This window comes from Mauremys reevesii, linkage group 4, assembly GCF_016161935.1.
Source record: "Mauremys reevesii isolate NIE-2019 linkage group 4, ASM1616193v1, whole genome shotgun sequence".
NCBI classification, from domain to species: domain Eukaryota; kingdom Metazoa; phylum Chordata; order Testudines; family Geoemydidae; genus Mauremys; species Mauremys reevesii.
Window position 1 is genome coordinate 80,488,949 of NC_052626.1, and position 13,526 is coordinate 80,502,474.

At 41.5% G+C, this 13,526-nt stretch overlaps 1 protein-coding gene across 9 annotated transcripts in view; it reads right to left on the reverse strand.

Annotated features, from left to right (window-relative positions):
• The window catches only part of CD44 (CD44 molecule (Indian blood group)), a 101,276-nt gene that overhangs the window by 55,411 nt on the left and 32,339 nt on the right, over positions 1–13,526 (reverse strand). For all 9 annotated transcript variants that reach the window (XM_039537162.1, XM_039537168.1, XM_039537166.1 and 6 more), the window contains one exon: positions 3,826–3,991. In XM_039537162.1, coding sequence (XP_039393096.1) covers positions 3,826–3,991 — 166 coding nt within the window. The remainder of the gene's footprint in view (positions 1–3,825; positions 3,992–13,526) is intronic.

The following is a 13,526-nucleotide window of genomic DNA, read 5'->3' on the forward strand; positions in this document are numbered from 1 at the left end:
GAATGAAGGTGTGCAGCTGAGCCGGCTAGCTCGGTCTCCAGGCTGACTATTGAACACAACTACAGCAGAACTGGCTGGTTGATCAACCTGCCCAACTGACTGAGGAGAACCAGGAGGCATGTTCTTAAGCCCAGCTGCACCAGAAGATCGCTGACTGCAGCTGCAATCGCTCCTGTGCCAGCCTTGTTCCTCCTTTCTCTGGCCCTGCTCCCCTGCTTGTTTCCTGACTCTGTCTTTGACCCTTGATATGTCAACCACCAGTTCTGACCCCCATGTTCAGTGGCTGACAAACACCATGTTACGTATCACAGCATACAACAGATTCTTTCCTCAGACTTCCAATACCACCAAATAGGAGACAAAGCATTTCATATCATAGAATAAAAATAATCCCAAATCTGGTCATGGAGATTACTCCTTTTTTACATCCACATTAACATCACCAGCAACCACCTCCAATATCATTCTGCATGTAATCGCTGAACTAAGAACCATTGCAATGCAATGTGAATTATTAGATGAGACAACTGGTCTGCATGGGGATGCAATGAAATGAAGAATAAAAAGGGTAAACACTTCTCATTCAATTGGGATGTGTATTATAAAACACAGAGGATCAAGGCTCTGGTTTTCTTTCATTGAGCTACATTTTCACTACTTTTAGCCTAATAAACTGCTCAGTACCATTTTGCATTGGAATTGCATGCCACAAATCTGAAGAATGGATGGAGATCATGAGCAAAGATGTGCAGCGATGATTTATAACATGCCAGTCTCTGCGAAGTGCAAAACTTTAATAAAGTGTTCAAATGTAACAATATTTCACCTACAGAATGTTAGCTAAAATACTTAATATCCTCCTGGATAATATGTGTTGCAAATAATGCTGCCATTGAGTATGGGGCCGATAAATCAGGCTGAAATTTCACGTGAGCTTGTGGTTAACAAAATTATGTGACAAGTTATTACTATTTTGCAATCTCATATCAAATGACTAACTCCTGTGAAGGTATTGGTTTCCCTGAAATCTATTTAGATGAGAGTGGTGATAAAATGTTAAAGAGCCCTAGGGTTTGGGGATTGTTTTAAGAGCTGCTACTTATCAGGGAGGGGCAGGCATGGTATGTTCGCTGCTTGGACTCTGTCTCAGTTGTGGTTCCCCAAGTGCTGTTACAGTCCACATCCATGATTCACATCCACCTGGATCAAATCATGGCAATGATATTTGAAATTTTAAATCTCTAATATGGGTGGAACAATAGATTACTTCACTGGCACAGCCATATTTTGTATTAGTCCTAGATCCTGTATCCTATTGCTAAGACTACCATATTGGCAGGTTATAATAAAAATCTTTCTTGTATTATAGCCTGCTGACTCATTCATGTTCACTCTCTACTCCTTGTGTGCTTTGACAAATATATATATCTAATGTATTAGTTCTTCCTTTTGTCTCCCACTCAGGCCCACACAGTTGGATTTATGGTACTGTGCCAAAGGAATACAAATAGACAGCACCAACAAATTATTAAAAAATATCTCAAATTCCATATCTGTCCTCTTCTAGGTTTATGGATAAGGGGGGAAAATGCAGTGAAAGCAAAACCACAGCTCTCCTCCAATGTGAAAAAGAGTTCCCTCTATTTCTTTTACACTTAAAGTTCTTTACCATTTTCTTCTCACCTTACCTATAAGAGACTCTATCCAGTGCATGAGAGTCAAAAGTTAGAGATAGAAAATGCTTATTCGATCATTCAATACTTTTCCTACCACTGCAGGACTATGCCTCTGACTAGTCTTTCATTTGGCAGCATTTTAAATCATCCCTCCACTTCACTTGGGAGATTGTTATGTAACACTCGCAATGGGGAATTTTTGCTTGATATTCCCTGGCAATATGGCTAGCATCATTCTCCTACTGCAGAGGCACACATATTGTTCTGATTTATAACAGTGAATGAGCACAGGGCACAGTCCTGGTGTAAGGGAAACTAGGGCTGCAGGAGATCTTCAAAGATTGCCTGCCAATGCATTTGCAATTAATAGTAGCAGTGTGTGATATTAATACTGCATCACACTGAACATTTTCAAAGCACTGCACAAACATGAACTAATTTAATTATTTTGATACTAATTAAACTAATCACTTTCCATAGATATGATTTTGTCAATACTACACCAACGTGAAAGCAATTTTACCAATTTCTCATGAATTTGCACATGCAAAGGGAAGAAAATTAAAACAGTTAAAGGACTGAGAAAAACAAAACAGCCTTGATTCAAATTTACAACAGACAATTCTACCTTCACATGTAATAACTTTAAACAGTGTCATTTGATTTAATTTTTCTTTTGATAAATATTAAGAGTCTCTTTAGAGGGCTGATAAAAAGTACAAGCTGGCAACATTTAAAAAGTTGAAGAGATGCTCACTGAGCTTTCTACCCCAATAACCTACAGGATGAATCCTGAAATCCCTACTCACTTCCTACTAAAGTTGAAATCCCACTGAAGTTAGTTGATCCATTTGATTTAAATAAGAGTTTTATTGCTATGAGTCTATATTGCTTGACAATGAATCCCCTCTGCACTTGCTGCACTTGAATCTTGTCTCCTTTCTACAGCTGCTTGTTTGGAACAACCTGCATAATTCATGGACATGCATCCGACGAAGTGGGTATTCACCCACGAAACCTCCTGCTCCAATACATCTGTTAGTCTATAAAGTGCCACAGGACTCTTTGCTGCATAATTCATAGAGTCATAGATTATATGGCCAGGAAGGCCTGTTTGAACTAGAGCATATCTTTTAGAAAAGCATCCAATCCTGATTTTTAAATTTCCTATGATGGCGAATCCTCCACAACCTTTGGCCGATTGTCCCAATGGTTAATTATCTTCATCTGAATTTGTCTAGATTCAACATCCAGCTGTTTCCTCTTGTTATAGCTTTGTCTGCTAGACTGAAGATTCCTTTATTATCAAATATTTGTTCCCCATGTAGGTACTTATAGACTGTAATCAAGTCACCCTTTAACCGTCTCGTGATAAGATAAATAGATCAAGTTCCTTGCGTCTATCACTATAAGGCATGTTTTCCAATCCTTTAATCATTCATTCAATTTTTCACTGAACAGTCTCCAATTTTTCAACATCCTTCTTGAATTGTCCACATCAGAACTGGACAGAGTATTCCAGTAGCAGTCACACCAGTGTCAAATACAGAGGTAATATAATCTATTACTCAATATTTCACCCCTTTATATATCCAAGGAATACATTAGCCCTTTTTGCCACAGTGCCACACTTGGAGATCATGTTCAACTGATTATCCCCACCATGATCCACTGCTTCCCAGAAGGGAGTTCCCCATCCTATAAGTATGGCCTGAATTCTTTATTTCTAGATGTAGGACTTTACATTTGGCTGTATTGAAATACGTATTGTTTGCTTGCACCCAGTAATCCATATCACTCTGAATCAATGACTTGCCCACTTCATTATTTACTATTTCCCCAATCCTTGTGTCATCTGCAAATTTTATCAATAATGATTTTATGTTTTCTTCCAGGGCATTGATAAAAATTTAAATAGTGTAAGGCCAAGAGCCAATCCCTGCAGGATCCCACTAGAAATACACCTGCTTGAATATGATACTTTCATTTACAACTACAATTCAGTCATGCTTTTCTACTCACAGGTGATGTGACCATCTAATGATAGCTATTTAAAAGTAATTGCAGTTGGCACACCACATCGTCATGGATGGACAGACAGACAGCTATGCATATTCACTATATATTATCTTCTTTATAATTTCCTTACCTGCAAGTTTCAAATCCTAAATTGTGAGCTTTCTCCATCTGGTCCATTGTTGGCAGGGTACTATTGAGAGCTTTGCAGAGTTCAACTGCCTCATCTCGTGTGAGACTGTAGCGACGATTTTTCTCAACATGGAAAACTCCTCCATATCTGCAACTTATATTAAATTCTGTTGATAAAAAAAAAGAAATTATTACAATGATAATACTTGCTCTTTCACTGAAACCCTAGCAAAATTTAATTTCCAAGTACAATGAAGTTACAGAGAACCATCAACATCTGCCAGTTCATTAGGGGAGAAGGCTTGCACAATAAATCTGTTTTTCCAAACTACACTCAGATCCTTTTTGCTCAAACACCACATTAATGTCCAAGAACAATAGTATAGTGTTTCTGTGAAGTGCCTAGCACTTTTGGGAACATGCAAAAAAAAATCATCATAATCAATAACAAATTGGTGCAGAAGATCTAATGGGACAGATTGCCAAGATATTTTAGAAACACATCTGTTTGGAAAAGTTTTGGGTTCACTGTAAACATTCGTCAATGAAATTTTCCAAACTGCTGTAGTTCGCAACTAACCTGTTAATAAATATGTACCACATTCAAAAATGCAGTTTTGCAGATTTCTCTAGTTTTTGTACAACATGCACCAGATTCACCACTGTCATAATTAAGTGGTTCTCCATTGACATTGGTATAAAGTATATAGAAAGCGCACTGTTTGAGTCTTTGCAGCCATACTCCTATATCTAAGGAAATCGTGTCCAACCATCCAGGTCCATTTTAAATCTGCTTACATCTAAGCACCTCATAAAGGAAAAAAAACAAGAAAAGGTGAAAATGGTCATAATCTGACCATTTCTGAAATATACAGTATTAAATGATCTCATTCTGTTTGTTTCAGGGTTTAAAATTTTTCATGAAAACATACATCAAAGCAGAACTAACATCTGATACTATTTCAGCATCAGCACAAGCAATAGGTTCCTTTTGGCATGTATTAGGTCAGGGCAGACTAGTTAGACTAGGTTGATGTCATATGCCACAGCTGATGTAGAAAGCAAGTAAGCCGTGTGCAACAGTATTTCTAACTATAAAAGCACTGAGCTGCTAAATATACCCTCACAGATGTGCTCTAAGGAACCATACAGCCAGCTAGGAATGGTTGGAATACACCTAATTCAGCGTAGGCTGGATCCGGCTGACTGAGGAAACCTGGCTCAACGGTCAGGAAGGCGGTGACAGCAAGCGTTGTGGAACGCTCAAGAGCACGACAAGACACGTAGACATTAACATAAGAACGGCCGTACCAGGTCAGACCAAAGATCCATCTAGCCCAGTATCCTGTCTACCGACAGTGGCCAATGCCAGGTGCCCCAGAGGGAGTGGACCTAACAGGCAATGATCAAGTGATCTCTCGCCTGCCATCCATCTCCATCCTCTGACAAACAGAGGCTAGGGACACCATTCCTTACCCATCCTGGCTAATAGCAATTAAGGGACTTAACCACCATGAATTTATCCAGTTCTCTTTTAAACGCTGTTATAGTCCTAGCCTTCAGAACCTCCTCAGGTAAGGAGTTCCACAAGTTGACTGTGCGCTGAGTGAAGAAGAACTTACTTGTATTTGTTTTAAACCTGCTGCCTATTAATTTCATTTGGTGACCCCTAATTCTTGTATTATGGGAATAAGTAAATAACTTTTCCTTATCCACTTTCTCCACATCACTCATGATTTTATATACCTCTATCATATCCCCCCTTAGTCTCCTCTTTTCCAAGCTGAAAAGTCCTAGCCTCTTTAATCTCTCCTCATATGGGACCCATTCCAAACCCCTAATCATTTTAGTTGCCCTTTTCTGAACCTTTTCTAGTGCCAGTATATGGACATTCGTTTCAGAGATATGGTCAACAGCTCTGTGGGGAAGTGTGAAGTACCTTTTTCTACTGTGAACCACTATATCAATGTCAGTATACAACACAACAATGTAACTAACATTGTAAAGAATGCTGGATGTTAAAAATGTAATGATATCATAACGCGCTTTGCCCATGAAAAGCACTACATTTGGCTACAGCTAAGTAATTTTTCAACAACAATTATGTATTATTTAAAAATCTAGGTGCCACTGTTATGTGACAACTCAAATGGGCCAAAGTCAGGAGTGAGTCCTGGTGCAATGTAAGTCTTCTTCCAGACTCTCAGCACTTAAGTTATATCAACCTAGTCTGACATGAGGGTCATTTAGGGCTTGTCTAGACAGGAAAAAGGCTGCAGTAGCCAGTGTAAGCCTAGCTCCCCATGTGGACACTCTCGCTACTCACTAAGAATACCATTGTGCTGTTTAATTAATGAACTTCATCAATGTGTTAAGCTAAAATATACAAAAGCACTCCTAGGCTATGTCTACACTTGGAGCTGGGGTATGATTCCCAGAGCATGTATACATATCTGCACTAGCGCTCATCAAGCTAACATGCTAAAAATAGTAGTGTGGGTCCAGCAGCTCATGCAGGGATAGAGTTGGCATAGGCTAGCTGCTCTGAACACTTACCCAGGTGGTACAGGTGGGTTTCCATTCAGGGTGGCTAGCCAGCACCACCACTTGCCATTGCCCAGGCCACTACTATTTTTAACGCACTCTCTCAGTTGGAGCTAGAGTGAGTGTATCTACATGAACTGGGAATCGCAGCCCTAGCTCCAAATATAGATATCCCTTTAATGCACAGCAAGAGTGTCCGCAAGGGGACTTAGTGTGAATTAGCTAGTGCACTTAAAATTCACAACTTAGTGTGCTGCACGCTAACTTTCTCATGTAGACAAACCTTTAGACTCACCTCTAAATTTGATCTAAATGTCTGAAAGCCTAACTGCACAATAAACAAAAATAAAAAAATTCAAACAAATATAAATCTCTCCTACAGGCACTCAGCCTCCCCTATTATTGACTTCCCACTGACTTCAGAGGTAGGACTTTTGAAAATCAGGCCACTTATTTAGGTCCATAAATATGGATTTAGGACCCTAACTTTAGGCATCCATTTCTAAAAGCCTTGTTCATACCTCTGGCATTGGACCTGGGAACACTGAAAAAGTAGCACATTCAGCTCATAAGGGAGGGAAGTGCCTCAAATTGTGCTGTAGAGACTATATCAGCTGGTGAAAGGCATAACATTAGAGAGGCTCCAAAGACAACACCTCTCCATTCCTCTTTGGCTTGGAAAGTTAGAGGCTTCGAGGTATGGATGGTAAAGTGGGGAAAAGACTGTATGATCCGAAGAATACCCATAGACAAACCACAAAAGGAGTGAGGGGAAGAAGAAAGCAAACATACAATGAACTGCTTTTTTGACAGTGTGGAAAAAAAGTAACAGCTCTGGAAGGTGGGGAAAGACTCAATATACTTCAAAGCAAAAAATAATTAATTCAGCTCTGACCCCACCCTTCCCTCAAGAGGAAACTTGACTGCAGCCCCAGACTAAAATGACAATCCCAGATCATGCAAAAACTCAGTTTATTCTTCCCAGCGAAGTGCGGGGCATGACTCATATTAACATTAGTAGGAGTTCCAACATGCATCAAAGCTAAAACAGATCCAATCTCCTGCACACATTGCAATGTCGTTTCCCTCTGGTGCCTACAAACTAAAAGGTACCACATAATAATCTCTCTCCTATGAGCTCCAGAATGCAATCCCTAAACATTTGTATAGACACCTCTTCTGGATATATCTGCAGTCATTCTCCTTTAACTCCCATCTTTTGCCATGAGCTAAACAGCCAACGTTATTCTATAAACACACACATCAAAATAAATTATAGTAATCAAAGGGTACTGCATAAATCACCACTGTTGTAAACCACATAAAATATTTCTTCCCATATGGAAGTTGGAAACAAATAAGCAAATGGAACAGTAAATCAGACTCAGACTGTATGTATGTAAAAGGATTTTTATTATTTATACAAGAGTAACTGCACCATAAATGTACGTGACACTGACAATGTCCCTGACCTAAGGAGTTTAGAATCTATGGGCTCAATCCTGAAAACACTTACTACCAAGGCAGTGGGAGTAAATCATTGTAGCAAACATTGCACCAGGTATTACATGTTTCATCTCATGTATAAATTTAGGGCCAAATCCTGGAGCTAGGAGGGGGTAGAGAAAGGAAGGATGTGATTTATAAAAACAAGACATTGTGGTTTCTTCAGTTAGACCTGAAGCAGGAGGGGGTGATTGGCGGAATGGCAGACTAGTCAGGAAGCAGCTCTGACTTTAGGCGCCCACCTAGAAGGAGGCACAACGATCAGAGTGGGAGAAGTTATTCAGCTTGGCTAGAGCCAGGGGCGGCTCTAGGCACCAGCAAACCAAGCTGTTGCCTAGGGCGGCCAAATCTAGAGGGCGGCAGGCTGGGCCGGTGGACCTGCCGCAGTCATGCCTGCGGGAGGTCCACCGGAGCCGCGGACGACCGGACCTGCCGCAGGCATGACTGCGGAGGGGGCGCTCGTCCCGCGGCTCGGCTGGACCTCCCGCAGGCATGACTGCGGCAGCTCAAGCGGAGCCGCCGGACCCACGAACCGTCCGCAGCCGTGCCCGCGGGAGGTCCGCTGTTCCCGCGGCTCCGGTGGAGCTCCCGCAGTCATGCCTGCGGCAGGTCCGCTCGTCCCGGGGCTCCGGTGGACCTGCCGCGGGAGCTCAACCGGAGCCGCGGGAAGAGGGGACCCGCCGCGGGACCGAGGAAGGGCGGCGCAGCACACCGCGCTGCCTGGGGCAGCCTATTTTCTAGAGCCGCCCCTGGCTAGAGCAACCTTGAAAGAACAAAATGGCAGCTAGAGCTATGTGGAGAACTGCAGTTCCATTGGGTGAAGGATTTTGAGATTTTGACACCTGTCTTCATCGCAAAACAATTTTTGCTCTAAAAACATCAAAACAAGACATTTTGACACGGTCAGAACATTTTTATCAGTTTTTCTCAAAAATGAAATATTGGCAAAATCGACAGGATTTTGCATTGTTTCAACTTTGACGGACTGCATTCTCTGACAGAAAGTGATTCCATGTAAGTTTCTGCAACCAGCTTTAATGGTAGCCATGATGTGTGGCCTTTGATGCCAAGAATAAGAGGTTGTATATGATGCAGACTGGGAGAAGAAGCAAGTACGTTTTTCTAGCATGGCTCAAGGCACCTGAATTATGCTGGGAGGGGAGACGCTGGTGGGCTGTGTTAGCAGTGGTAGTCAGAGGCATTACTCCTACAGAGTGCAGAAACAGGCATAAAGCCTCCCCAAGTGGTCTGCAGCACTGATTCCTGATGCTAGCAAAAAACAAGAGATGTGGCCATAGCCATGCACCCCGCTCGATTGAAAAATGCCTCCTTCAGCGTGATCAGGGAAAGTGGCACTGCTTGCCACTTTACCCCTTGAGCTCTTAGGATGTAGGTGTAACACAAAGTGTGTGTTGCATCTCCCTTTAGTGACTGGCCCACATAGAAGCCAACAGTCTACTATCGCAGTCAGCTAATGGAGCTTTGGCTCTGAGGGCTCCAGATTCAAAACTTGATAACGCATTCGCGGGGTTATCGCACAAGCTGCCAAATTATAGTTGTCTCCTGCACAAATGAGCTAGCTAAATCTGTAAATAATACATATTCATTAAGTCTAAGATTCATTAATAAAATGGGCTATTATATCCTAGAGAACTATTAGGGAGATGAAGAGTAACAAATCTGGCAATTTTGGAACTAGTTATTAACTTTGGACTTATTTCTGGGGCGGTAGGAAACTTTCACTAAAAAAATCAGAAATCACATAAAACTTGCCTGGTTTTGGGTTGTGTTACAAACCTAAAACTCAGCTTAGCTTCACTGTAATGTTGCGTAAAATGGAGGAACTAGAGCTACTGGTGCAGGAAGTGAAACCGGATATTATAGGGATAACAGAAACATGGTGGAATAGTAGTCACGACTGGAGTACAAGTATTGAAGGGTACGTCCTGTTTAGGAAAGACAGAAATAAAGGCAAAGGTGGTGGAGTAGCATTGTATATCAATGATGAGGTAGACTGTAAAGAAATCAGAAGTGATGGAATGGATAAGACAGAGTCTGTCTGGGCAAAAATCACATTTGGAAAGAAAGCTACTAGAGCCTCCCCTGAGATAGTGCTTGGGGTGTGCTACAGACCACCGGGATCTGATTTGGATACGGATAGAGCCCTCTTTAATGTTTTGAATGAAGTAAACACTAATGGGAATTTGTGATCATGGGAGACTTTAACTTCCCAGATATAGAATGGAGGACAAGTGCTAGTAATAGTAATAGGGCTCAGATTTTTCTGATGCGATAGCTGATGGATTCCTTCACCAAGTAGTTGAAGAACCAACAAGAGGGGATGCCATTTTAGAATGCGGTTTTAGGATGCATTGGGCGAGGTATTTCCAGTAAAGATAAGGAGGTGTTAGTACCGTTATACAAGGCACTTGTGAGACCTCATCTGGAATACTGTGGGCAGTTCTGGTCTCCCATGTTTAAGAAGGATGAATTCAAACTGGAACAGGTACAGAGAAGGGCTACTAGGATGATCCGAGGAATGGAAAACCTGTGATATGAAAGGAGACTCAGAGAGCTTGGCTTGTTTAGCCTAACCAAAAGAAGGCTAAAGGGAGATATGATTGCTTTTTATAAATATATCAGAGGGATAAATACCAGGGAGGGAGAGGAATTATTTAAGCTTAGTACCAATGTGGACACAAGAACAAATTGCTATAAACTGGACACTAGGAAGTTTAGACTTGAAATTAGACGAAGGTTTCTAACCATTAGAGGAGTGAAGTTCTGGAACAGCCTTCCAAGGGGAGTAGTGGGGGCAAAAGACATATCTGGCTTCAAGACTAAGCTTGATAAGTTTATGGAGGGGATGGTATGATGGGATAGCCTAATGTTGGCAATTAATTGATCTTTGATTATTAGAAGGTAAATAGGCCCAATGGTCTGTGATGGGATGTTAGATGGGGTGGGATCTGAGTTATTACAGAGAATTCTTTCCTGGGTGCTGGCTGGTGAGTCTTGCCCACATGCTCAGGGTTTAACTCATCGCCATATTTGGGGTCGGGAAGGAATTTTCTTCCAGGGAAGATTGGCAGAAGCCCTGGAGGTTTTTCACCTTCCTCTGCAGCATGGGGCATGGGTCACTTGCTGGAGGATTCTCTGCACCTTGAGGTCTTTAAACCATGATTTGAGGACTTCAATAACTCAGACATAGGTTAGAGGTTTGTTACAGGAGTGGGTGGGTGAGATTCTGTGGCCTGCATTGTGCAGGAGGTCAGACTGGATGACCATAATGGTCTCTTCTGACCTTAAATCTATGAGTAAAGTCACGGCTCTTTAGAGTGAACCTTGGCCAAGATGTGAGCAAATTTGGGCTAATGTATTGTTTCAGATTATTATTATTTACATTATAGTAGAACCCAGAAGCCCCAGTTATGTTTGGAACCTAATTTTGCTAAACACTCTACTCATTTCATTCCAATTGGAAACCCTTTGACCCTGATCCTGCAAACAACTACACAGTTCAACTCAGTGGGACTATTCACTTGTCTAAAGTTACTTGTGTGTGTATTTGCAGGACTGTTTTCATCCCTATCAAATTCTAAAGAACTTTCCCATAATGGAATCCATATTACTTTTGCTATATCTCTTCTATATGCTGTTACAGCAGTTGGGAAGACCAACTTTACTTAACATTGCAGACATCTCTCCCCAGGAGACACTATGCATGAAACAAACAATACTTAGCACTCACATAATGCTTTACATTTGCAGTATTGTACAAGCATTAACTTATCTTAACACCTTTGTGAGGATATTATTATCACCATTTTACAAATGGGAAAATGGAGACACAAAAGCTTGCCCAAAGCTACACAGAAAGTCAGTGGCTGGATCAGAAATAGAGCTCAGCAGGTCCTGTTCTACAATTCTAAACCCTAATCTCTAGACAATGCTGTCCTTTATGTAGCGAATAATTGATTTCATAAAAATGTTTCTATTCGTACTAGACTCCGTAAAACCCTATTGAAAATAAAATGTAGGCTCTAAATTAAACCAACACAGCGACTTTTTCTTTCTTTAATGGTGAGAAAGATTCCAGTTTACTTGTGAACTAAAGAAGTGCCTGGACTGCCAAGTCCAGACCCAAATCTAAATCCATATTCCACCTTCCCCAAAGTTCAGGGCTGTTCAGATCCAGAGTTTTGGGGTCAAATTCTTTGTTAGTAACACTCTATTGACTTTACCAGAGTGATGCCAAGAAAGAATTTTGCCCTCAGTTATGGCCCACTTCCACCCAACCAACATGCTGTGCATCAAACTACTTTTAACACTTTCAGCTTGCCTGAACACTCAAAGGGTCTGATTCTAAAACCACTTACATTGAGATCAGAATCAATACCAGATCTGGCATGGCCATGTTCTTTCCCTGACACCCATGTGATGTGCTATAACTGAAAGACGATATTGTTTAATAATCGTTCTTAAAAGAGGCAAAAATTACACAACATGCCTTAATTGTCATCAACATTAATCTTACCCGAACCACGAGACTTTGGTGACTCAACTTGAAGACATGGAATGCCCCAAGGATGTTTCTGATTTAATGAGCATGGAAAACATTCACACACACACACACACACACACACACACACACACTCTTCTCCCTGCCTTTCCTGAGAGCCTTTGTCTTCTGTTTCTCTCCCCTTCCTGCTTGTCACCCAGAGGAATTGAGAAAGCAGCTGCAAATTCTTCCCTGATCAGCCCTCCTCTCCTGATCTTACCCCCCATCCCAATCCAAACCACTCCTGTCACCCCATATGTCAGCACACCTTGTCAAGACTTATATCTGATTCAGCCTTGTTCCTTTCACATAGCAGCTGCCTTGCTTGCTCATCTTCTGGACCAATTGCCTGTAGTGAGAGCTGAACCTCTTTAACCAAAGCCGCAAGCACACACTGTTATCTAGTGCCCACCATAGTGATCTAAGCTGGGCTAAGGAGCTAGGCTGGGGAGCTCTGCCCTTTCATGATTTGAGATACCGCCAAGGCATTGGCACCACAAGCTTTTTAGTGGCGGTCAACTATCAAACCAAGTTCAATCTTACATTTTAGCCTGTTTTCGCAACCCTTACTCACAGTGAGTAGCACTTACTCATGCAAGTGAGCACTTACTCATGCAAGTGTAGTCTCTTTTCCATAAGGACTATTAATCACCCTTTAGGAGTTTTATTTTTTCTCTGCTTTTACTATTCAAGATACATTTCCTATCAGTGTAATATTCAGCAAGGATATTGTTTAATACTGTAAAACACTGTGCTGATAATTGCAGACCATGGAAGCAGGAACCATTTGCAGAAACTTTGCGTCACTTCACAGAAAACCTTGAAGTGAAACGGTGTTTAGACACTCAAGGTCTTCAGGAAGTCTGCTCAGTAAAACCACGATGTTTGTTGCCATGGGGATTCAGGAAGTGCTCAGCTAGCTGTTCTCTTGGGGATTTTCTTTTTTGGGTTTGTGGTTCAAGATGATTGATAGGTAACCAGGACGTGATGAATGAAGACTGTGAGAAGACATGAAGCAATGGTTTTGATAGCACAAATGATTTTCTTTCTACACACTTCAAGAGGAGTCACATTTTATTGCTACAAACGTT